At 48.3% G+C, this 27,225-nt stretch overlaps 1 protein-coding gene across 1 annotated transcript in view; it reads right to left on the reverse strand.

The window, feature by feature from the left end:
- Positions 1 to 285: 285 nt before the first annotated feature.
- LOC119113168 (putative G-protein coupled receptor No18) overlaps positions 286 to 27,225 on the reverse strand; it is a 58,688-nt gene continuing 31,748 nt past the window's right edge. Inside the window, exon 2 of the mRNA XM_037237519.1 lies at positions 286 to 3,475. Within this exon, the coding sequence (XP_037093414.1) occupies positions 2,225 to 3,448 (1,224 nt within the window). The 5' untranslated portion in view covers positions 3,449 to 3,475 and the 3' untranslated portion in view covers positions 286 to 2,224. The remainder of the gene's footprint in view (positions 3,476 to 27,225) is intronic.

The following is a 27,225-nucleotide window of genomic DNA, read 5'->3' on the forward strand; positions in this document are numbered from 1 at the left end:
GGCAGCGAAATATGTGCTGTAATCAAGGGCTAGAAGGTTATTGGTCACCGCTTGGGCCGTTCATGCGCTATAGCAAGAATGCTCCGCATGTAAGACCCGTTGGCCATCCATCAGAGCATTTACCCCCCCCCCCCCCCCTCCCCCGGTCGGTCGAGGTCAATAACGCCGGGGCGGAATCACGTAAAGACGTGGACCTGGCCCAGCCAACATGTAGTGTCATGTCATTCAGTGGGATGGTACTCCAGTGGTACAAATAGCGTAGTTTTGGGTAATTTATTACACTTACAGAGCATGCTGACACAAAATACGCAAAGTCGTGCCGATGTGTTTCCGTCCTACATCATACGCACCACTCCGGTTTCGTATATGACACATACACTGAACTACAAAGCTACACAACAAAAATAGACATTCTTAAACATGAAAACGATTGACATAAATACAGCTATACGTGAACATTTCAAGTGCATTAGGTCACAGTTTAACGCCCCAAAAACCCACCGCATGAAGCAATGCCGTCACTTTGTTCATCACGACACCATTTTCATTAAAAATAACACTACAATGATACCATATCCCTGTTCTGGTATTATGTGGAAACAACTATTTGGCATTTTAATATGGGGGTCACAGAACTTGAAAACAACACAATTTCACGTCGTAACCAGGGGTAATTATTTTTCCTTGAGAAAAGTGGAGGAACCTCAACTCACACAGCTGATAATAAGGTTACGTCCATCATCCTCAAGGTAACAGCAAGATCCCAAGAAAACTGATTGTTACATCGATTGCCTTAGGGCCTTGAAGGGCTCAGAACATAATCCCCTGGTTTCGAGGTGCAATCTGTGTTATCGCCTAGGTTACCGTAACAAGCAATCCAGTAAAACCTTTGCAAGGCCGTGAACGTATCATGCTCTCCTATCACGGTATCTCATGGCTTCAGAACGGAGCTTTGGAATATGTTGGCTGGCGATTTTAACGGTGTGGTAACAACTCACTTTTGCGTTCGAACACATTTGTTGGCATGCAATGATTATTGTTGAAAGATCCACTTTTACTGGGATGCGTTTAGTTCATTCTGTTTACGGACAAATTTTAGGATTTTGTAATATCGTGATCTGTGGACACGCACCACCCGGCACATATCGGATGCTATGTAAGCTGGGGGCTGTAATAAATAGGAAATAGCGACATCAAAACTGGAAACCAGTTGCTGTACACCGTAATGGATTGCCATAACAATACATCCAGAAAGTGAGCTCGTTTCTTCAAAACAGCCATTTGTCGAACCTTTGTATACTGCGAGTGAGAAGCTGAAAGATACTGTCAAGCTCCCTTATTCACGCTGCTCAGTAAAATGCTTTACGACGGCACAAATGGGAGCAATATTACAGATTTGCAGAACACTTGCCCTGAATGCAGTCATCCAGTTATGCATGCATGCTGGTATTTCAGGGAGATGTCTACGTACACGCATGCAAGGAGGCGATTGTTTGTACGGCGCCAGATCACGCCACGGGTATTGGCTACGTACATAACCAGCGCTGTTCTCCGAGGTACTACGCACATAACCAACGCTGTTCTCCGAGGTACTTGGGTTGTATGTAGGTGCCAATACTGGTTTTATTACTGAGCATGTTCATTTGCGGGTGCATGCTTGCACGGGTCCACCATGTTGGCATGCGATGGGCTTGCGAACTGCAAAATAACGAGGCGCTGTTCAGTAGCAGCGAGCCACGTCTGGCCTCGTGTTTGTTGCAAGTTTTTCTCGGTATCCACACCGACTACACTGCACGCAATCATAGAAGGCCTATCACGGCGGAAAGTCTACCAAGAAAGACTATCTTCCAGCTGTTCCAAAATAACAGTCATTGTCTGTCACAAACCGCGTGCGTTCTCAGGTCCCACAGAACACATCTGCTTCCATCTGTCATAGCACGGCGGCGTCCATCTGTGAAGCGCACCGGCGTCCAGCCACCGCACACATAAGCGACGTGCCTCATACATAACATACACATTCGCAGGAAAACGCAAGTGGTTCAAGTCCTCACAGCACACGGCTCTCTGTAGTCATCACAGGGCAAATCGGTTCAACCGTCACTTCACGCTAAGCCCTGCCTCCCAAAATGCATCCACGACCGTCAGTTACAGGCGCACACTCGTGGCCTCGCGTTACTCGCGCCGCAACGGTTCGTGCACACTGTGCCAAAACGCACGGGGCGGCTCAGCACATTCGCTTGTCGCATCGCAACAGCTTACCGAATGCACTTCTGAAGTCCTCGTTGTAGATGGTGTAGATGATAGGGTTGAGGCTTGAGTTGACGTAGCCAAGCCAGGTGACAAGCTCTGTCACCCTGCGGCTGGGTGCGGGACAGGACGTGCAGAACGGCACGATGGCGTACATGAGAAAGAAGGGCAGCCAGCAGACCACGAATACGCCCATGATGACGCCGAGGACGCGAGCCGCCTTTCGTTCTTTGGAGAGCGAGATGCGCTGCTTCTCCTCGATGAACTGGTGCACGCTGACGCCATTGGCTGGCTTCAGTGAGCTGCGTCCGCCGCTGCTGACAGCCTGGTCGCTAGAGGTGGTCCTCGCCGAGGTCGCCGCCCCGCCGTCCCGCTTCGGGTCCGACCCAGGCTCGTCCTCGTGACTGTTTGATGACTCGAGCTCGGCCACGTCACGCGGGGTTTGCTCCTCGCGGCCGTCCCGCGATACGTTCAGCGAGACAGCGAGCGTGCCGAGCTTACGCGTCCGCTCGCGCAGTCGTCGCCGGGTGGCGAAGTAGATCTTGGCGTACACCACGGACATAATGACCAGAGGGATGAAGAAGCTGCCGCAGGACGAGTAGACGACGAAGAGGCGCTCTTGCGTCAGCGTGCAGGGCGTCTCCTCGCTGAATTGGTCGGGCCAGTCGTTCCAACCGAGCAGCGGCGGCACACTGATGAGGACGCTCAACACCCACACCATGGCGATCATGGTGTTCACTCGGCGAATGGTGCGCTTGTTGGCGTAGTTGATGGGGTCGGTGATTGCCCAGTAGCGGTCGAGCGCGATCACGCATAGGTTGAGGATGGACGACGTACAGCAGAGGATGTCGCAGGTGAGCCACAGCTGGCACACGTAGCGGCCCAGCACCCAGAGCTCGAGCAGACTGTAGGCCACGTTCAACGGCAGCACAAACAGCGCCACCGTCAGGTCAGCCACCGCCAGCGACACCACGAAGAAGTTTTGCACCGAACGCAGCGGCCGGTAGCTGAATACTGAGATGATGACGAGCGAGTTGCCGACGATGGTGGCCAGAATGATGATCACGTGCAGCGCGGTGACTGCTAGCGTCTCCCAGAATTGGCGCGTGTCGTCACCGGCTGTCGCCTCGCCCGTCCCGTTGCCCGTCACGAGCAGGCCGGGGTGGGCCGTCCCGCCGGCGGCCGGGTCATCGGCGGACATGGTGACTGGGCGCGGACAGCCACGCTCCTGACGAAAGAAATGACGGTCGTCAGTCGCGCAGGGACGCCCCGCTGGCCTACCCCGCGTACCAGTGGCGGTAAGGCCAGTCTCGCATCGACGCGGGCTAAACGCATGCGCGCGCCAGGGCCAATGCCCAATGACAGCCGTCAGTCGGGCATGGACACCCCGCTGGCCTACCCCGCGTACCAGTGGCGGTAAGGCCAGTCTCGCACCGACGCGGGCTAAACGCATGCGCGCGCCAGGGTCAATGCCCAATGACAGCCGTCAGTGTGCCGACGTAGGACCTAGCGGGCTGCGTGTGCGACCAAAATGGGCCGCTCGTCGGGTGCTCCATTCATTGACTAGGCACAGCAACGGGACCGCTGCGTATTCCTGACAGTCCATTTGACTTTGCTTTCCTTGGGCTGTGAAATGATGCCCCTCGAAGATAACAACGCAATCCTCGCAGCGAGTTTTTAGACGGTGCCTATTCCGACTGAAACGCATTTACGTCCTGAATAATGATGAAGGATGTACATGTTTGTTGAAGCTGATTCACCAACTCCTTGACAGCGGACACCGCGCAAATAAGGAAATATCACCTAAACATAATTTCGCAACGAAGTGAAATGGGCCGTTTCAAACATGCCAATCAAAAGTCGAGTCACAAGTCGCTTCGTTTCGCAAAATTCGCACGTCGTTTCAACAGGTATGATAGAGGTATAACAGGTCTGATATATGAATGTATAAAATCAAGATAAGCGCATCAATGGCTGTCGGCGTCGATGACGCGCCTCCCTACGCAAAGGGAGAGTTTTCTGTCACCGCCGCTCATCTTTTACATCAACTCAACTTTTATATCACATCACGCAGTTTTCCGTCAACATGGAAAATTGCTCGCGTTGTTCCAGTTGGGCGACCGATTAGACCTGAACAACTTACCGCCCATTTATATCCCCTGCATACTTTCAAAAATTACAGAGCAGGTCGTCCGCTCGCAGTTCAATTCGTCCATTCTTGACAACCATGTACTGACGCTACCACAACATGCTCACCGTCCACGTCACACGACGCAGGACAGCCTGGTCGGCGCTGTAGGGTGGCTGGCAGGGACTGTCGACGACGGCTATGCCGCGTCGATAATGACGGTTGACCTTGACAAGGTTTTTGACAGCGCTGTACACGGCGTGTTCCCAAAGTAAGCTGGAATAGTGTGGGGTATCCTCGAATTGGTTTCGGGACTATCTGAATGGTCGGAAGCAAGTGGTTAATGGTGTTTCTGTCACAATGGCCCAGGGATCTCCCGTCGACCCAATGCTGCTTTGTATATTTATCAACGACCTATCCAACTTCCTTCGCCACGACCACCTTCTGTCCTACGCCAATGGCCTCAAACTCCTTGACTCCGTCGCCCGCGATGTTACCGGCCTGTTCAGCCGAAAGTCCGTGTCAAGGAGCCCATTCAGTGCCTTTCAAAACTGGTTTCAGTCAAACAGCCTTAACACGCCCCCGGGTGGTCGGTTGGGTACCCTTCGCTCGGAAGGTTCAATTTGACCTCTGAGATCTCAGAAAGTTAGAGAGCTAGAGACACCAAATTCACAGGGTGTGTTGGCCTGTAAGTGGGACTCACTTCGGTAAACAAGTAAGGTTCCTAGGTCATGACCTTCAACTGAAATAACGTCAGACAGGGTCAAACTCCAGGTTGGTCTCCTAAGTGTCCTCAGAACCTAGATGTCTGGTTTTAGTAAAGGTCACATGATCATTTAAGGTCAGTGACCTTATTTGACCTTTTTAAGGTCATGGTGACAAAAATAATACAAGACTGCTTCGAGGTTTGCATTTGATTAAGCGACAAAAATTACGCTAGGCAGTATGCTCCTAAAAACAAAAGGTTAACCCGGCTCATTCTAGGTCAGAGGCCTATTCTGAACTTAAAGACGTCTATGTAAGATGCATAATGCGGTTCCTCTTATCAATAAATTTGACATGAGCACCAAAAACTATCCCAAACAGCGAACGCTGGAGTAAAAAGTAGGTTGGTTTTGGTCTTGGTCTGACCTTAATATTGGACCATAGGTCCATGAAATTAGTTCATTTAGTTGTCGTGTTGCCTAAGAGAAAATCTTGGAGAAGCATGGCTTGGTTTTTAAAATCTCGGGGCCTCAAATTGACCCCACCCCACCAAAGGCAAGGGTATTCAACTGGCCACCCGGCGCCTGTTAATAACAAGACCCGCATCAGACACCGTCCATGGGCTTCTTAAAGGTGAGAATAGGTCGCTGACCTTACATGATCCACGTCAACATTTTCTTCTCAGGAGCGTACCACCTAGCGTAAGTCTTGCCGCTTATTCGAATACAAAAAAGCTGTCTTGTGCGCTTTTGGCCACATTGACCTGCTAAAGGTCATATAACCGGTCGATGCGTCCTGTATTCTCTCGTCTCTCTTTTCAATCTCTCTATTCTCTCTCTCATCTCTCTCTCTCTTCTCTCCTCTCTCCCTCTTCTCTCTCATCTCTCTCTCTCTCTCTCTCTCGCTCTCTTCTCTCTCTCTCTCTTCTCTCTCTCTCTTCTCTCTCTCTCTCTCTCTCCTCTCTCTTCTCTCTCTCTCTCTCTCTCTCTACTCCCTCTCTCTCTCTCTCTCTCTCTCTCTCTCTCTCTCTCTCTCTCTCTCTCTCTCTCTCTCTCTCTCTCTCTCTCTCTCTCTCTCTCTCTCTCTCTTTCTCTCTCTATTTCAACTGATCCGACAGCCAACTACGTGCATTCTACGCATTTTCTCATGACGCATTTATTTATCGCATATTTCCTCATCTTTCATTTATTCGTATTCATTTTCTTTATAAACGCGGTTCTTCGCACCACATTTCTTCACCTTAATGATTCTTTGCATCACACTATGCAACAGAGCTCTGTTTGCGTGATATTGGTACTAGTGACGACCTAACTCGTGCCGGTCCTTCTCGCGAGTGGAGCAAATGCCAATACCCACTCCACACCACAGAGTCCACCCGCATATTCAACAGCGATCTCGTGCTCTGGTGATCTCTCACATCTAATGGGCACATACGATAACAAACGACTCACCTTATATACCGTTTTCAGACGGAAACGGTCACAATCCAAAGATTCAGAAATGATGTGATATTACTCAAGATGTGCCCACGTTGACAGTTTAGAGACACTCACCAACCTGCGTCAGAAATCAGGGCCGTGTAAAACACGAAGAGGTCAAAGATGTGGTACTGGCGGAACCGGATTGGTGCGGCCAGTGTGGATCGGGTCAGCTAATCATTTGCCCTCCATTCCCATGTCCAACAACCTACAGGCTCCAAGCAAATGCCAACCAACCATCAGATGACAATGTCAACTGACGAATGTGCAGCAACGGTATGGTAATTTCCTTTGCAGATAGTCATACTTAGACATGCAGTCATAAAGGCATCTGGCCAACAAAGAGCCACAATGTCCCATCGATATTATCCTATCTCAAGTTCGTACACACCGAAACTAATCTTACCACCTGGCCTGCATGCGTTTAACTACAACTGAAATATGTGGACCGACAGAACTTGTTCAAACGGTTTTTGAATGCTACTAGAGGGGAACTTCCTACAACTTCGTTTGCCAATCCATTCCAGTGGTTCACTACTCTGACTAAATCACATTTGCCTCTTCCTAGTTCTACTTCTACCTTTTGCTAAATGAAAATAGTTTCCTCCATGCCTCGGCCTAATTTCCAATGTTCCATGCAGATCTACATCGTCTCTCCCTTTCATAATCTTGTATGCCTCTATCAGATCCACTCAAGTCTACGATATTTCAGTGGATACAGTCCAGGGCACTAAGTCTTTCCTTATAATCTTAGTCGCCAATCCCATTTATGCTTGATTCTATACCGATGAATTCTGATAATCACAACATTTGCTCAACAAATGACTAGTTAGTTACAAAATAACTCGCCAACAAAGGGGAAAAGATCAGTTAGTAAGACGTTTGGTCAAATACCGACATTATTGCGTGTGTTATAATAAAAGCTGTCTGGTCTTTTCGCTGAGATAGTCATGGAAGCTGGCATTCACCTGTGCTTGGAGTTGCTGAGAGAATTGCTGGAATAGAGAGGAGCCAAAAACACCGGTAAACACCGGGCTTGTTGGCAGCACGTTCCCCTAACCAGCCTTGGGTCAAATCTTACGCTGCAGGTGCCAAAAGTAAATACTTTCAGCCATAGATACAAGACCACCTGTATGCAGTAAATGGCCCAATTCACATGAGTGGACTCGGTATGTTCCATTCTGCAAGCTATGGCAGATCGCATGACTGTAACTGTAACTGTTACAATTGTAACTGCAAATAAGGAACGCTAGAGGTGTAGTTTTAATATCCAACTGGGTGAACCCAGTCCTTCCAGCCGAAGGAAGATGATGTGAAAAATTTGGGGAGAGATAATTTATTTACATCTCTTTGCAGCAGGTTTACCTATTTCCCTGCTCGGCCTCCCATATGGTTCTGAAAAAATGTCTCTGAGAAACACGTTGCTGAACCTAGAAAATCAATGCGTCTAAAATCACAGCTAAGACTTTGGCTCTTGCTGCTTCATTTGCCATCACTCCCTCCATATTAGATAATGGTTCTTGATAGATCTCAGCTTAATCATGTGCTTTATCCTAGTTCACACTGGATATCGGCAGGTTTCAGATTGAGTCTTGGTTCTCACTGGATCTTGTGATATAATGTGCGCTTGGCTATTCGTTCCCTCTGGATCTCTCGACATAATACCAGGCCGGATCTTGGTTCTTGCTGGTCCAACTGGCCTAATTCCAGACCAGCCTCTGGGTTCTTACTAATTCTGCAACAAGGAACCAGGACTGGATCCCGTGAAGAAATATTGGGAGCCAGGCACCTGCCTACTACCAGGCATCCACTTCCAGTAATATTTGCTCAATCTGGGGTCTTGCTCGAAAGCATTCTGCAAAACTTTATCGTTCGGCCGAAATACAATTCGACCTACGTTACGTTTTCAAAGACTGTTACTTGGAGCAGAAATGACGGCGTTCATTTACACCAAGTTACAAATCGTCACAAAACAATATGGGATTATCCTGCGAGCGAAAAGAACAGCTCCTGAATCGAGCCGCATGGTTCATCTCGCGTGACACGACGCCGCTGGCAGCAGCTATCGTATCAGGCGGAGGATAACACAGCTTCCTGATTATCGTGTTCTTTCAGCACACTGCTGGCCATCACGCACCATTCAGCACGGCTCCACCCAAGAGGAGGAGTCCACTGCCCCAGTTTTTGTAAAAGGAAGAAGGCGCGGCCGTATTTCGCCCATCTCTTCGCCCGCTGAACGCCAGCGTGACTTATGTAACCCGGTGTGACCGGCCATGTGACCCGGCGTGACCGGCCGCGTGACCCGGCGTGACCGGCCGCGTGACCCGGCGTGACCGGCCGTGCGACCCGGCGTGACTAGCCGTGTGACCCGGCGTGACCGGCGTGACCGGCCGTGTGACCCGGCGTGACAGGCCGTGTGACCCGGTGTGACCGGCCGCGTGACCCAGCGTGATCGGACGTGCGACCCGGCATGACCGGCCGTGTGACCCGGTGTGACCGGCCGTGTGACTCGGTGTGACTGGCCATGTGACCCGGCGTGACCGGCCGTGGGACCCGGCGTGACCGGCCGCGCGAGCCGGTATGACCGGCCATGCGACCCGGCGTGACTAGCCGTGTGACCCGGCGTGACCGGCGTGACCGGCCGTATGACCCGGTATGACCGGCCGTGTGACCCGGCGTGACCGGCCGCGTGACCCGGCGTGACCGGCCGTGCGACCCGGCATGACCGGCCGCGTGACCCGGCGTGACCGGCCGTGTGACTCGGCGTGACCGACTGCGTGACCCGGCGTGACCAGTTGTGTGACCCGGCGGCACCGCTCCAATCGAGCGTTACTGAATCGACCAAGCGTTGATCGCCGCGGGGCGTCCGCAGTGGCGGCCGAGACAAGCGGATGGACGTCAGCCGGCGGCGGCGCCGGAAGAAAGCCAGCTTTTGCATGACAACGAGAATGGCGAGCGGTAGCCCAGAGGCAGACTTGTGCCTGGTTCCCAAGATTTCTTCCCGGGAACCGGTTCCTGGTTCCTGGTTCCGGAACCAGGAAGAACCCAGGAACCGGTCTGGCAATAAGCCGAAAGATCCGGCAAGAACCAGGATCCAGCTTGACAATAAGTAGAAAGATCCAGCACGAACAAGGATCCAGCCTGACAATAAGCCAAAAGATCCAACAAGAACCAAGATCCAGCTTGACATGCAGACGAAAGATCCAGCAAGAACCAAGATCCAGCTTGGATCGAACATAGGGACCCAACAAGAACCAAGATCCAGCCTGGAATTATGTTGAGGGATCCAGCAAGAACCAAGACTCAGCCTGGAACATGCATAGTGATCCAGCAAGAACCAGATCCAGCTCAGGCTTAAGATGGGGATTTAATTTCAGCAAGAACCAAAATCCAGCCTGGAATTATGTTGAGGGATCCAGCAAGAACCAAGACTCAGCCTGGAACATGCATAGTGATCCAGCAAGAACCAAGATCCAGCTCAGGCTTAAGATGGGGATTCAATTTCAGCAAGAACCAAGATCCATTCTAAAATTATGTTCAGGAGCCAGCAAGAGCCAGAATCTTACCAAGATTTCTTCACAGCAGTTGCTGCTTACACTCCCCACCTTTTCAGGTCCAGCAATGTATACTGCTCTCAATGTAAATTAATGAAATTAAGTATATGAACATTGCTGGTTATCTGTTCAGGCTGTTCCTCATATACCATAAAACAAATTTGCTGTTCTTCAATGTTAATAACACCACAAATTCAGAGGAACACATCAATAACTTGTCAAGACACAGGTATGATGCAGACCTGCTAGGCCTGCAACTGGGGTGTTAGTTGCCTAATGTTATCCTGAAAGGACAGGCCCTTCGTGCGGATATCACGGAAATAATGAATTATATATGTATATATACACACACATATACATATATATATATATATATATATATATATATATATATATATATATATATGTATATACATACGTATATATATATATAACTTTGTATATATATATATATATATATATATATATATACATACATACGTATATATATATATATATATATATATATATATATATATATATATATATATATATATACATAGAGCCATCTAGTAGTGGTATGGAACAAATATTGATCAGCTGATAACTCTGTGTTTTTCCGAAGATACAGCTCAGCTGGCGCGGTTTCCATGGCAATGTGGAACGGCGACGCACTGCTAGTGTGCGGTTGGTGTGACGTGTGAAATCTGCGGTCTGGGGGAGGCGAGATGAAATTACGTCCGATTTTAACTTGCGTCAATAGCGTAGAATGCTCTCTCTGTCCATCTACCAGTTACCACCATATTCTGCAGGAGCGTGTCTGACAAATAAACTTATGGGACTAATGGTATGGAGATTTGACAAACAAAGGAGTTGCAAGTGTTCTTCCTGAAAAACCCGCGAGAACAAGGAACCGGCTGGATGTTACCAGGGTCTGTGGTTGTGTCAAAAGTTATTGGAACCAGGGCCCGGCATTAGCAAGCAATGGAGCTAAAGAATGTTAGTCAGCTCTGGCTCAGCCATAGGTACTTATAACATGGATTACCAAGAGGCAAGCAAGTTGCTTCGTTGCGTTAAGTGACTGTATATATATACATATACATATATACATATATATATATATACATATATACATATATATATATATATATATATATAATACTAGAAAACCATTCCAATATCATGGATTACCATCAAAGCTCAGCAATAATTTTTTACAAATGCCCAGCCCACCTGCACACCAAAGTTAGTCTCACATTGATACTGCTTTACCATGCACACAATGAATCGATATCTGCCTGAGCCTTGTGCTCAGGCTTCTGGAAGAGCTGTATTGTTGTTACAGAGTCAGGGCATGCCGTTTATTTTGGCTTGTCTGTGATGTACTGATATGCTTTTTTAGAGCAAATTATTTGGGTTATGCAGGATGACCTTTTTAGGCAAATTTTTCCAAGGTCCCAAGACTGTCAGAGTACTCCATATTCTGACCTCAGGAGTCTAATGTTGGTAAAATACTAGTGTGAACTGTGAAACGTGGTGCTCAGTATTCATGGCCTGTTGGTATTTCTGTGGCTTGCCAAAGAGCTCATGGGAACCTGGAGCTGGTATTGACAGAAAAACAAGGGAAACCGGGAGCTGAAGCCAGTGCTTACAAGATAGCTAATGGGAACCGAGATACAGGTCTCGTGTTGTTAAAAGAAACAGTGGGAACCAAGATCCAGGGTTTTGTTTTGTACAAAAACCAATGGGAACCAGGATGCAGCATAGAGCTTTGTCGAAAGATCCACTGGAGACCAGGATCTAGGGTTTTGTTTTGTCGAAAGGACCAGTGAGAACCAGGATCCAGGGTCTTGTTTTGTTGAAAGAATTAGTGAGAACCAAGATCCAGGGTCTTGTTTTGTCGAAAGAACCAATGGGAACCAAGATCCAGGGTTTTACTTTGTCGAAAGATCCAGTGGGAACCAGTATTCAGGGTCCTGTTTTATCAAAAGAACCAGTGGGAGCCAGGATCCAGCATCTTGTTTTGTCGAAAGAACCAGTGGGAACCAGGAACCAATATTAGGAACCAAACACATGTCTGCCCAGAGGTAGTGGCCAGACGATGGGAACGAAACGTGTGGAGCATATGTGGCGTCGTAGCATTTTTCCGCTGATACGCACAGGACATATGCATCTAATTAGAGATGACGAATCGCTGAGAACTCATGAAATTTCATCGGTAATCGCATTATAATCCATAACGCTTTACCTAACGACCAAGCTTATTTGCACGGCACAAGAGCAGAACTGTGCATTATCTGCCAGCAGCTTGGTTCGTTTTTAGATATTTTTATTTTAGATCTAATATTTTTAGATACCTGAACAAGAGCGCAGTGCACGGTAGATTGTTTTACTCGGTGCTGGATAAGTGGATTGCTCGCAAATGACAAATAGATCTTCATGTTCACTAGGAAAGTAATACGCTGCGTTGCTAAATACTGTGTTGAATTCGAAGACTTCCATGCGTGAGGAAGAGGGCTCCTTCTTCAGAGAACTATTGCTCAACATATAAAAACCATCGCCATAAATACGAAGACCGAACGACAGCCATACATGTCGATGTACATTCGTTTTTAGATGACCGCGGTGGCCAAAACGTTGCTGGACACAGCATACAATGACACTGATCCTGACCATGCCGCCAACTGCGTGCAGCTAAGCAGGCAAGGGACGGACTGCGGCCGCCGCAGATTGTGGGAGCGAACGCGTAATATATTGCGCCTGACAGCGGCCGCATGCTCCATCGCGTCCATCAATAGCCACGTGCCGGGGTGCCAGCACCGTATCTCCACCCTCCCCGCGGCACAAACAAGCCCCCACCCCTCTCGCCAGCCTGCCACCCGCTCTCACCAGATAACCAGGCAAACGTTTGGGAAGACCCGGGCCCCGCATATACGACATCCGAGTCAGTGATGGCGCCCGACCCGCCGGATATGCGACATAAAGGGCGGCAACAAGACAAAAACCTGGCGATCGAACCGCGTCCCAGCGGGATGACCGATAATAAATGTTCGTGCACAGCGACGATATATCGAGGTATGAACAGTCAGATAAGATACTCTCCATTATGTCTCCATTATGTTGCTGAAAGGGAGCTGAAAGACTCTTCTCAGCAAATGGAGCTGTTCTCAGTTTACTTTATCTTCATGACAACGCGTGCTGTGGTATGTGTGCAGGGTGGCGCAACAAAGCTGCCACCAGTTAGAATGTTTTGATCAATTCTGGCCGTAGCCGTATAGACATTACGAAGAACATTCTGCGTTGGGATTCGGCGTTCCGTAGTGGCATGGGTGGCTGGGAACAATACATCCGTATCTAGGCGCCAGCGATCGGTTATACCTTTGACGCTACAAGGCCCTTTATCAACAAAATGGCAACTACCACCAAAGCAGGGGTCTTGGGAATTCTTTGCCGTTTTTGGTCGTTACGGGCACGACACATCATAAGCTGGGAGTGTACCATGCCCAACTTTTTTCTTGAAGCCCAGCATTTACCTTGGCAATGCATGACCGAGACTGAAAAGCCCGCCTGGTAGCCCTAAAGCCCTTGCTACTTTCTCGTCCCGATAGCACTTTTGTAAAGGCCCTGCATTCCGATTCACCCACCTTTTGCCGGGATTCGAGTTGCTTTAGACACTCGCTATTTGTTCCTGACTGTTAATAGCCCGTTTCAGTAATGAACAAGATGACACATACTTTTAAAAAGCTATTTATCCAAGTTCTGACGGAGAGCTACACTTCCAAAGGCAGCTCGCATTGGCAGCAAAAACCAACATGATTTGTCTCGTGGAGGCACCATGCAACGGGTATCAAACTTTGTGAATGATTGGGAGGTGGAACAAAGGGTGTGACAGCCACCTCTCCCCTAAGTATGTGTTTTTGTCATATCTAGTCTACTTTTGAATAAGGACATTGACAAGATGGTGCTTAAGGGGTATTTTATAATAAAAAATAATTTGACCACCATGGATGCCATTGAAAACGCATAATGATCACGACTGCTAAGTTGTGTGCTAAAGTTAACTCTTACCACAATTTTTGTAACTTTCCAACAAAAGCATTGGGCATGGGAGCGGGGCTGAGCCGTGACAGAACCCAATCATCATTGTTGTGTGTTGTTGGCCCCATCATCATTGTTGGCCCCACCCGTGGTGCCTGGTTGCTGAGTAAAACATGCTCATTTTTTGGATACATTAATTGTGGGCGGGAGAGTGGGTAAAAAACTAATATGTAAGGCTGTCATAATCCGTGTTCTAGCAGACACCTGGAAATGGATCAGTTGAAACAGTCCACTTAATTTCAAGCTGGTGTTAAACTCATAAATTTGATTGACTGACTAAGCAACCAGACATTATAGTGTTACTATGGAGATAATCCTTTCAATTTTCTTAGTCAGGAGCTCGGATTTCAGAACCCTCTTGGTGCTTTCTGCCAACAAAACATACTGCTTTCCAATTTTTCAACACTGAAATGCAATGCCGCACAATACGGTTAAATAGGAGTACTGGCAATACCAGAAGAAATGGCATTTATGTTACAATAATAAAAGTTAGTAGACTCTTAGATATGTTTGCTGTCTAGGAAAGCATGAAAGCTCTAGTTCCCCATGGCCTAATATATGGGGGTCACTCATTCCCATCAAGGAATCCATGTGATCCGTTAATCAGAAAATTTTGTTTGCAGAATATGAGGCTCAGACAAACACCATGTAACCTGTTTGTGCATTGCTTGGAACCAAAACTTCTGTATTTTATTGATGGTAAGGTTCTTTTCTGAGTTGATGTCTCCATTCAGCGTTTGAAGGACTACATAATGATGCTTTCATTTGATTGACTTTCAATCCGTTCCATCCGTGTGGGGTGGCAAATGTGATTACCAGGTCCCGTTCCCGTCCATGTTTTGGCGAAAATTTCCGATTTGGTCCAAGCAGGCCCGCGGACGGATCCACAAACTGCGGATTGATCCAGTCCGTGAAGTGCTCTAATGGGCACCTCTGATCCACGGGATCACTTGGCCACCTAAGCACCGCTCTGGCTGCTCAGGGTTGAATGGAAATTATGTAGTCTCTTTGGTTGCCAGAAACATTTTGCCATCTTCAAAGCCCTCGGCCCACTTAGATCTTCTTTAAGTTAATGCTCAACATTTGCGTGGGGTTTTGCGCTGAGATAACCAATATGAAGATAATTCATAGCAGTTTACGGCCATGCCATTTTTACGACTTAAAATCCTGTTGTTGCTGAGCTTGACGTCAGCAAACTTGTGCTATCTGTTTCGTGAAGGCAATTCCAAGGCCACCCATGCAAACATACCGACATCTAAACATGTAAACGTCACGCGCACACCACCACCTCACTCGTTAGAAAGTGCTTAAGGACAAGAAAAATGTCATCATCGAATTACTCACGTCTGGCGTACGTCAGCACGATTCGTGGCCTTACGATGCATAAATCGTTCCTCATCCAATCTTTTTGCGTTCAGTGCATGTTTAGATCACGAATCACGTTTTGTGCTACAGAAAAAAATTTTGACAGTGATCCAAGTAACAACAGAAGTAAGTAAGAATCGAATGACTTCAGAATAGCACCATGACAGGGTAAGTGAATGCCATTAAAAAACAAAACCCCCAACCAATATAAGAGAACGCCACGGGAAGGACCAAAACACGCCCAAAACACGCCAAGTCCGTACTCTGGCCGTTTTAGGAACTTAACAGCTATCTAGGGCCCCTCGAGTATTTTGAAGTCTCTTTCAAACAAAGAAGCCCCGAAACTACCCAGCGTCTTTGGCTGTTCTGGTATAGCGGTAAAGATGCCGGTTTGGGAAGTGAGAAACACGGGGTTCGGTTTTCCGCAGCGGTTTTCCCTTTCTGCCAAGGTGAGAGGCAGGCGACGTCATATAGCCTCAGCAGCTGAGTGTGTCGTAAAAAACCATGGCAACAACCGCTCAGGGGCACCGACCTCTCCGTCCTCCCAGGTGCTCAGAGCCTCCTCTGGCCGCTCACGGGCCGTTTTAGCTGAAGGTGCTGAGGGCGCTCCGCTTCTGAGCAGCCTCTAATCGGTGGGGCTCCTTCTGGACGCTCGATGGCTTAACTGCTCGCCCGAGCCCCTCTGCGCATGAAGGGAAACCTTTGATCGCTCGTGGGCCATTCTAGCCACCTAAGTACTCATTCGGTTGTTCCTGGCGGATGGACCGCTCCGTGACTTATTTGGTCGCCAGAGCATCTAAGGACAAGAAATATATCTTTACAACCCTTTGGACACTCAGCGTCTTTACCCCGCCCAGAGGCCCCTTCTGCCACCCAGGAGACATTCTGGCTGCGAGTATGATGATGGTTGGGGGCTAGGCTCGAAGTGTACAAGGGGCGCTCAGAGTTTTCGTAGGGAACACGGTCTTGAAGAGACCCGAATATGAGACTTACTACCCAGCGCCGTCCGCGACTGGTTCGCATTCTGCTAAGTTAAACAGTCACCCCGATTGTCGGGATCTTTTGTCATTTCAGGCCCTGTTTTCTTAGCTCGGAAACGAGGGGATTTGAAGCTTTGCGAGGGGCATAAATGTGAATCACAACCTTGGAAATGATTATTTCAGTTCTAAGCCTCAACAACCGTAGGTTAAACTTTGACGGCGAATGCTCCTCATTTCAAGCTATTGAGGCAACCATCGGATATGATGGATGGAAAAAGCCCACTTGTAACTATTGGCATGGTTTTCAGTGCAGAACAATGCTTCATCACGGCAATTTTAGCAGTTAGTCAAAACGTTCCCCAATACGTCTCCGTTTGACCGCACTATGGAGCGTTTTTATGACGTCCGACTCGCTGCCAGGCGGGCAGTGCCAGAATTACCAAGCTTGTGGTCCGGCTGACTCACTTGGGGCGGCTTGCTAATATATGCCTAATCAAAAATGTGATTCTCGTTATCTGCGCGTGTTTTAGCCCCTTTTCGTGGCGTTCTTGTATATTTTCCGTGATGGCATGCTTTTTGCTCGTATTTGTGTTCTCAGGCATGGTGCTCTTGTTATTCCATTCCCAACCTCCTGTCCGCCATAACTAGAAGAACCGCACAAATGCTTGCATCATGTTTCGCAGAACGCTGTTCGTGATCAATACTTGCATTCAACAAGTAAGCTGTTTGAAAGCCAACTGGTGTCTGTTGCCGTCACAATTTGTGCTTACGTATTTCTGACACGATTACGTCAGTGGCCATATTTCTCTTGACCTTGAACACGATAACTCAGTGCGTGCCTAGCTCAGAAACCAGAGGATTGTCTCGCAAATGACACGACTGCGAACTGCAGGACATGGCCTCGAAACTGACCATTTTAGTTTAAAACTTCATCTAAATATGGAGCACCCCCTTTTAACCTTAGCCTCGGAAAATTGCTAGGGAGGAAGACCGCTTACATGATCGGATTATCTCGTATTGCAGGGCTGGCGTGCCTGTATTGCTAGCGGCAGCAGCTATCCTGACCGACCACGAATTATATGAATGCGTGCGAATATGAATCAGGACTCTGCCCCAAGCGAGATAGATGACTGCGTATTACGGGCTTAAGGTCAAGCGATATCAGTTGTGTATTGACGGAATCAATATTAAAGCGTTTCGATGTTTCGTGTTAGAGCATGCATGCCTGGGTTCATTCAATGTGCTCTAATTGGCATACAATGCGGCATGACAGATTTTAGTAAATTCTGCATGAGCTGCGCAGATGTGACCGCAGGTTTTACACAACCAATCTTGCATTAGGCACAAAACACCAAGCATGAACTGCATAATTGTCGCAATGAAACGTTAAATTACTAAGTAACATCAGGTCACCCAGTACATTTACATCTAGTGCGCAAGAGAGCATTGTCTATATTTGAACAGTATGTCGTGGAAGGAGTTTCTACTCCGGCAATCCCATGCAACTCTACAACGCACCATGGGACGCAAAGAGCCAAACTATTCAGTGTCATGATACGCGAAGAGGCGTGTAAAGCACCAGGGCACGCGCAGACGCAACGCTCTCATGTTCTCAGCGTTGCCCCGGGCCACGTGGTCACGTTAGTCCCGGGCCACGTGGGCGGTCCGGGACTGCCACGCTCTTTCCGGACAGGCGACCTCTCCCATCACCCCACCGGCCGACCGCTCGCCAGGCATCGTTCGCATCAGCATCTGACACAGCCAGAGGCGATAATGACCACCTAGCGCCTTGGATTCCTCCGCCACTGACCGGCCGCGGGACGGGCATTGGGACGCAGCCAGATCAGAGGCTGCCGCCCAGCGGACCACTGTAACCAGTTGCGAGAGCTACAGGACTGCACAGACAACGCCGCGTGGTCACGCAGGTCATATGAGCCAACGCTCGGGAAAAGCGTCGTCTGGCAACCGAAGAATCTCTCCCGTAGTCTTATGGAAGCAGTTTATTCCCGGAATGGCTTTTAAAGATGTAATTGGCCACCACTAATGGCTTTGCCTCGGAATTGCGGTGAGATAGAACATGCTTACCTAGAGTATGTCATGGCACGGCCTGTGAAACGCATAACCCAGCCGTTATTTGCATAAGCGTGTCGTACAGTAGGTCATAATCAAAAATCCGTTCACATCATTGTTTCATTTTATGTTATTCGCCTTATTGTCATCTTTCTTCATCATGATTTTCATGTTCGTTATGCTCATTGACACTCACCATTTGAAATTTTACGGACAGACATACACACAAGCAAACAGGTGGCGGTCGACATCACAGATCTGAGGATTGAAAAAAGGAGGATGAAACATCGTCTCATCCATTCTGTCCATTTTTCCACGCCTCAGACGGAATGTTTTTTTTAGGCCGCCAAGTAAATGCTGAGTCCTTGTTTCTGTCAATTTTCGTACACCAAACCAAACAAGCATTAAACGGAATGTTCCACATTTGAATAAAATAAAGCAAACATCCTGTCTGATGCAATAAGCTCACATCTACCTATCGGTATACTTTTAAGAGAAAAGACTGCTTTAGACAGCATAATTTCTCTGTTTAGTAAATATACCCCTCAATACGTCATTGCCAGCTTATGTCATCGTACCTTGCACAACACCGATTGAGAGCCCACGGACGGCAGCTATATTTAAGAATCGTGCACACGAACGCCAGATGTGAACGACTCGGCCATTATACCTTTTCTCAGCGTTGATCACCGCATGGCTGATGGAATAACAGGATTTGAATGACTGGCGTTGTGAATGTCTGGGTAACCTTGAAACGGTTTCCCAGAAAAAGTCTGTACATCTTCGCTGGCGTGTAGCTCAGAAACTAGAGGGATATAGAGGGTCTTACTAAGGAGTCTTAAGTGGGAAGAGCAGTGCTGTAAAGTGCATGGAATGACCTTCAAGATGGCTAGTTCAGGTCAAAACTCCATACAAATGTGGAACACTCCCTTTGATGTGTGGGGCGGTCCAGTGCTCGCGATGTTCCTCTATGACTATATCATTAGAGCATTACAGCTATGGCGTGAAGCGAAGGCGGTGGCAGTGACAGTGACGGTGGCGTCGGCTGGCACTGTGGTGGAGGCTCCGAACAGCAGTCTACTGAAATTATTTTTCACTTGCGTAAAACTTGAGTGGAGGGGTGAGGTCACTATGTACAGGGAGGCAAGGAAATTATGTCATTCCCGACTTGTTTAACACAACAAAACGGGGCACACTACCTTTGACTGCTGACTAATTGCTTGTTATTCTTTCCTCTCTTTCAGACAGCACTCACCGCCCTGCTGGTTTGGTATCCGGCTTTAGTACAATTATTTCTTAACTCCAGGCCCCGTCACCATCCACTGTCCAGTGAAGACTGTATGTGCTCAGTGTGATAGTGAACCGTGGTTGTTACCATTGTTTGCTTTATTTGAATTGGAATAAAATATACCTCAGGTGCCGGGTGACCTTAAGAAACTTCTCTCAACTTAGGCGTAAAGAGTACACCTAAGAAACCGCGTTCCCACAATCACAACTCAGCGGAGGTGAAAGACGCCAGCTTTACAGCGTGGCATGGAGTTGAAGAGAACTGGGCCTAGCCACTTTTTTATTTAAGATACGTAGAACGAATAAGATGCATCCAACGCGCGTTTCTCAACCCGCAACCACGGACGGATCCAGGATTTCGTCAAGGGAAAGGACACACTTCACTGTGGTGCACCCTGGATCTTGATGCCCCTGGAAATGTTCCGCATTTCTATGGGGTTTTTGACAGAGAAAGTTATCTCCAAGATCATTCGGTGCATTTCACAGTCCTGTCCTTCTTAGGCTCTAAACCCCTCTAGTTTCTGAGCTGCACGCTCGCAAAGACGTGAAGACTATTTCAAGGTCACCCTGGTATTCATGACGCAACAAAAACATTTTTGAAATCCTCTTATTCGATTGGCCGTACCACGATCAAGACCAAGAAAATATAACTGGCGAGTCGTTCATATATGGCGTTCGTTAGCACGCCTCACGGGTGTAACTGGCGTCAATTGGCTCTCATTAAATGCTTCTCAGATGCGATGACATAATCAAACAACGACATATTGAGGACCATATTGACTAACAAAGTGAATCATATCTGGCATCTTCAATGTCTTCAAAGGTGGCGTATTTCCTTTAACAGTCATTTAAGAATTAAATCCGTGGGAAGTGTCATAGTGGCTGAAATATACGATATCACCATGGTACGGCTCGTACTACAGAAATATGATGTGTTTCAAAGAGATCACTGGGAGCGCTGCCGGGGTACTTGGACGGTGCGTGGAGCGACGTCATGGTGGAGGACGGACATGTATCTCGGCCATGCCTTTGCTTGGACGACCCGCAGTCTGGCGTAGTTATGAAGGGCACTGACGTGTGCACTGCACGAGACGAGGAGGGGGCGTTCTTCCTGTTTGTTCTGCCCCAGTGCATCTTCACCCTGAAGTGCTTGACAAAAACACAGTCAGTGGTGGTATTCTATGAACGGGCCGTATGTGAGATCCGGCAGTCTCCAAGAGTCCTGAAGAGAGCCTAGGAGCTGTTGAAGAGGCTGGTTTAGTGGACAAGGCAACTGACATACCAGGTGGGTTTACCCACGCTAAGAGAGTGGCTAATGCATCTGGATTGACGTTGTTTCCGTCTCCGGCACGAACATCTGTTCTTTTCTTGGGTGGTAGCTGCCCGGTCCAGGTTAATTGTTATGTGTTCAGCTGTAGTGTTTAAGGTCTCCTGCGGTCTGTCCGTGGCTGGTAATATCAATCGGTTTGGATAATTGCCAGCTGATGTCTCAGATCGCATGTTCATATGAGCAGGTCCCCATAGTTCATTTTTGTCGCGTTTCAGGTCTTTTGTCGAGCCAGTATGGCGAGTTTTGCCGAGTTTTCATCTGTGGCAAGCCTGTTCGACCCTGTGGTCGACGCGGTCCGTTTGCTGACGCCGGACAGTTTGTTGGGGTCAGCGTGGCTCTACGTCGGCGTGACTGATCCTCCATGTTTTGAACGTTTTAATGTCAAAATACACCATGATCCGTTCACATTTTGTGTATGTCTGATTAAAAGGAATGCAAGCTGTAGGAGTGTGACGGTCGGTTGGCGACATGCATTTAGGGAATGCGATGTGAAGTAAGCGACCCCATGTACAGAGGGTTTTAATCTCTGGGTATCATCAGCAGGCCAGATGTATGCCAAACACGGCGTCAAAAAATCATGTAAATGAATATGACACCACTCCCTAAAACGACACCGCGTGGGAATGCCATTTGGTCGGCCCTGAACATGGGTTTTTCGGGCGTATTTTGCCTTTCTCAGTGCACCACAAGATCGTGGTACCTCTTCGGCTTAAGGGTACCCCTCCTTCTGGGGCTGCCCCCAGCAAATCCCGAACTCATGGCATATGTCAACTTATGCGCATCATCTTTGCCAAACACTTCCCCAACGGATGTACCGCAATTTATACCGTACTCATCCCTCATGGAGCCAGGTTGAGATCAAATCTGCCGGGTTATCACATAGCCTTGATCCCTGTCAACAGTTAAGCAACAATTTAGAAGCACTTCGCAAACCATCAGCGACATCAATGTTGTTGTCGGAGGCCAGTGGTTTATTGAATATCTGGCTTAGCTCAGCGCGTTGGCGGGATTGCGCCACCGTCTTCGAGTATCTCCGTTATTGCTTGGCGGATGGCGATACGCTCTGGGCAAAACTGAAAACCAGATAATAAATATCGCCCTGACTCGCCGTTTTGAATAACGCGGACTGATGGAGGGGTTCCATGTGACTCCTTGTCGTTCCCAGATTGGCGCTTATTGAAATTCAAACATCAAAACAACCTGGCAGGTTTTTGGCTGCTAAGACTTTCTGGGCGTCAGTTAATGTCACTAGCATGAAATGAACACCAGAAGACAACCCGCTTAGTAGAGGTACTCATATTCAAAATTTTTGCATAAGGAGGTTTGAAGGAACTTCGACACCTATCTTGAGTTTGACATTGTTAGGCCCTATTCCACGCGACGGTCATGACAAGGAAGCCTCACAATTTGACACGAGTGGTTTCACATATGGGCCTATCTATCCTGTGAATTTAATGTTTCTAGCTTTCAGTTTTTGAGATATCAGTGGTTCAATTAATCCGCTTACACACAGGCGGTATCATGATCAACCGGCCCATCAGGCGCATGTTAAACAGGTCGAAGCATGCTGCATACAAAACTATACACATAGTTCTTACATACCAAAACAAGGTTTGTCGTGAGCTTGAGCCGTTTGGCAACTGGTTATTGATGTCTTAAGGTGATTTAAAAGACAAAACAGATCAAGGGTAAACTCAGGTGACGTTATTTGCCAAAATGTACCATACCTAAAGCATACCATGTTTGTTGTTAAGGGAAACGCTGTATTCGCTTTTGGTGGGTGTGAGAAAATCATGCGAAGATGTAGTTTCACTACGATATGAAAACAGCGTGCTTTAATTGGCTATATATTGGCTGAATTGAGAAACTGAGGGACATCAAGGACCCTTCGGCCACCGATCTAATAGCGTCCCCGGTTTAAAATAATATTCTCAATCTATGTTCGACTGAAACGTTATTAGCGACTTCGGCGCTTGTCGTGCGTGCATCAGTGTAATTGATCACATTGTCGCCGTTAAGCCACGCAGGGGATCGCCGCTCATATCGAATCGACACCGATTATCACGCCCATATCGATTTCCGCCCCTCGCCCTCCCCATCCGCTTACCCGCAAGTAGGCTAACGTCTGGCGATCTTAGACGAGGCCACCGCCGACACAGACTCTCCCCAGCCTGACCTTGGGAGCAATAAGAGAGCCAAGCATTTGCTGGGGCACTTTGATAGCCCTCGTCCATGGCGTGCTCAGGAGAACAATGGCCGCGCAGGGATCAATGCGGCGCGCGCCCATAATTACACATGCATGCCCAACACCCACCGCCGCGCCAAAAGGACGTATCCGTCGCTTTGGTCCGGTGCGGCTTCATGGCGCCCACCGATAAAAAAGACGCATCGGCCCCCGTTGGCAGCGCGGGTGCCAGATGGGGTGAGATGCCGGGTCGGGGCGCCACATTACCTTTCTCATTCGGCACGCCATTACCGCCCACCGGCGGCGCGCTGCAGCTGGTAACATCGCGCCATTTCCCGACGTGAGGGGCAGAAAGGAAGCGTATCACGCGGTAAAAATTGGGTGACGGAAGTGTAACCCGTGCAATCGGATTTGCCAAGTCAGGTCACGTTGCTATTCAATCGGTAAATGCCTTGGGTCAGAAGTAGCCCCCGGGCCTTCCCATTTGGTGAGGATTTTTCTACACTTTTACAACTAGTGGGCCAGCCTTTCAGCAAGTACATGTCTGTCAAAATGGCCGCCATTTCATAACTTTTGGATCCAGGATTCATAAGCGCATGATGGAGGTGCTTTGATCGAGCACCAGATTGTGTAATGACAGTAAATCATGTGTAAATCCTGATGGCCCCAGACTACTGAAAAGCTTCAAAGGGTATTTCGCAGCCTCTTCCTGGTCTAGGCAGTGTCTGCGGCAGTGTCTACGGGCTTGCACACCTGTGTTTCTCCACACTAATAATAAATTGCTTCCCAGTTTTTTCAGGTAGTAACCCTCTAAAAGGCGTAACAATGATGCTAGAAACAGCATATCAGGGGAGTGCTTGGTCAGTTTGTGACCTTAATTTGATATTAACTCTACAAAGAGGTTCGTGTAATCTCTCCACCCTTCTCCACCATTGAGTTCAGGTCACTTCTAACGAACAGCAAACTTTGAAGCGGACAAGACGGCTCTATACAACATAATTACTGATTTAGTAAATATGCTCCTAAACACGTCGTGTCATGGAAAATTTGCATGACAGCACTCAGTTGTATTCCTTCATTCTCCCAAAAGGCGATCCGCGGTGGTGCGGGATGCGTGCTTAACCACACATCATCAGGTGCTCGTGTGTTGGCGCTTTCTCGTGGTGTTCTTGCATAGTTGTCCGTGAGCTTAAGGTGATTTCTTGTATTCCTATATAGGTGCCATTTTATCTTGTGCAGCACAAAATTGCAATTCGTGATTGAAATTTCCACAAACTGCTCAATTTTCATGAAAAGCCGACAGACGTCCATACTATTTGGAAAATGTGTTCAAGGACGTCAGATCTGAGCGACCTGAAGAAAATATCATTTTGGCCTTCAATACCGCATGGCTTATGGGGTGGCGAAACCCAATGACGTTGCTATGACGTTAGACATGCCAGAATCGCCTGGGAAAAGGGATTAACAAAATAGTCTGCACATATTCGCGGACATGTAGCTCAGAAACTAGAGGGTTTTGTGTGTTAAGAAAAGCAGGTCTGTGAATTGCACCGAATGTTTTTTTAAATGACTATTTCAGTTCAACACCTCATGCAGACCTGAAGCACTCCATTCAACAACGCCATGACCGAGTAGGTGAAAACATGCAAACTTCTTACACTTAAGAATACTTTTGCGAAAATACATTGAGAAAGGGCCAAAACACGACCGCATGACGATACCAGCTCATAGCACAATTTCAGCGCTGTTCTGCCATATCTCTGTGGGTTTGAAGTATTACAGGTGAGTGTAAGAATGCCAGTGTGACACGGCCAGTTTGTCAGAGTCTCATCGTCATTCAACATTTAAAGGCGCAATTAAATAATGCCGGATGGAAGAACATATTTACTAAGTAAAGCATCTGTATTCTTTGCAGCAGTCTTTTCCTCTTAAAAGTGAAGCAATAAGTGAGATTATTTCACCATATATCATGCTCCATCAATTATCTTCAGATATGGAGCATTCCTTACAACAACCATGTACGAATTAAGTCTGGGATTTTAGTGACGTACGCAATATATGTTATCGTTACGGAATGGCTGGTACTAAAAAAATATCATGTGTCTCAGGGAGATCACTGGAAGCGTTCCTGCGGGTGCATGGACGGCGCGTGGAGCGACGTCGTACTAGAGGACGGAGATCCATCTCGGCCGTACCTTTGTTCGCACGACCCAGAGTATGCTTTTAATGGATGGCGCTGACGTTGGCGCTGTACGAGGCTAGGGTTAAGGCGCTCCTCCTGTTTGTTCTGTCCTAATGCCTCTTCGCCCTGAAGTGTTTAGCAAAAGCACAGTCGGTGGTGGGATTCAGTGAACGACCTGTGTGATCTGAACGACGAGACATGGGGGTACCGATTAGTCTGTAGCCGTCCGGAATGAATAACGGGGCCTTTTAACGCTTCTTCAAGAAAGCAAGCTCCATTTCCTAAAGAAAATCTCAACGAGTCAGCTTGGTCAACTCCTAACGAGCGAGACATGGAGACAGCTGAGTTTTCTCGAGACTAAAACAACTTAAGCCGCCAGTGGTATCGATGCGCCCGGTCGACCGATCGAATGGGCGCTCTCGGCGTTTCCCTGGCGACCAGCCAGTAGACCGGAGCTCTCCGTAGTTATCGGAAAGATGAGCGCGTCGAGAGCGGTCGGCGTCACCATTTTCCGTCTGCCTGGGAGATCGCATGCGTCACCCCAGTCGGGCGATCGATCTGACATCTGCAACTTCCGGCTCATTTCTATCCATCTATGTTGTTAAGAATTGGGGAGAAGATTGTCAACTAGCAGCTTATTCCTCACCTTCTCCACAGCCATGTAATGACGCCATTGCAACATGCTTACCATCCACGTCACTCGAAAGGGGACGCCCTGATCTACGCTGTTGGATGGCTGGCAAGGGCTGTCGTTAACAACCATATCTCATTGATAACGACGAATGGTCTGAGCAAAGCTTTTGACAGCGCTGATCACGGCATCCTCCTGAGCCGCCTGGAATGGAATGGAGCCGGGGTGTCCTCGGAATGGTTCCGGGACTACCTGAGCGGTCGGAAGCAGGAAGTTAGTGGCAGTTCGGTAATCCTATCGCTACCCCGCGAGGTGGCCCAGGGATTCCTTCTCGGCCTAATACTGTTTCTCATCTTCAACGACCTACCCAGCTTCCTATCCCACGTTCGCCTGCTATCCTACGCCGAACTCCTTGACTCCGTTACCTCTTTTTTATCAGTGTCCAGTCCTCGTATCCCTTTTCAAAATCTGACAACAAGGAGCTTCACCCCTGAGGTTTTGAAGCTCCTTGATGCTTCATCCTTGTCCGAGTTCATATCTCACCCCACATCCTCTCCTGCCTGTCCATCTGGGGTGGAGCGGCCAAACGTCATCTAGACACGGTGCAAAGCGTGGTGCACTACGCAGCCAGGCTATTGAGTGGTGTCCGCCGCAGCAATCATATTTCAGCCGTTCTAAAAGCGATCGGCTGACGTAGCGTCTCGGATCTTGTGCGCCTCCGGGACTGCCTGAATGTGTACACGGTGTCGCACGTCGTCAAATCCCCCAGCGCACTGAGTGCTCTATTCTTTTACGCGCGCCATGCCTTCTCAATGTCAAACACGGGCCGTTTCTGGCGATGTAGGCTCGCTGCATCATGCCGCGCGTCCGACTGGCCGCCACCCGGCGGCATTCTCCGCACCGCGCCGCCGCCGCCTGAACACGGCTGCCTGCAGCGGCCGTCCGCGCCCCCTCGCTCCGGGCATTTTTGACTGGCTGAAATCGCTGACTCATTGACTGAAACTGC

This window comes from Pollicipes pollicipes, unplaced genomic scaffold (assembly GCF_011947565.3).
Source record: "Pollicipes pollicipes isolate AB1234 unplaced genomic scaffold, Ppol_2.1 Scaffold_7261;HRSCAF=8764_pilon_pilon_pilon, whole genome shotgun sequence".
NCBI lineage: Eukaryota > Metazoa > Arthropoda > Thecostraca > Pollicipedomorpha > Pollicipedidae > Pollicipes > Pollicipes pollicipes.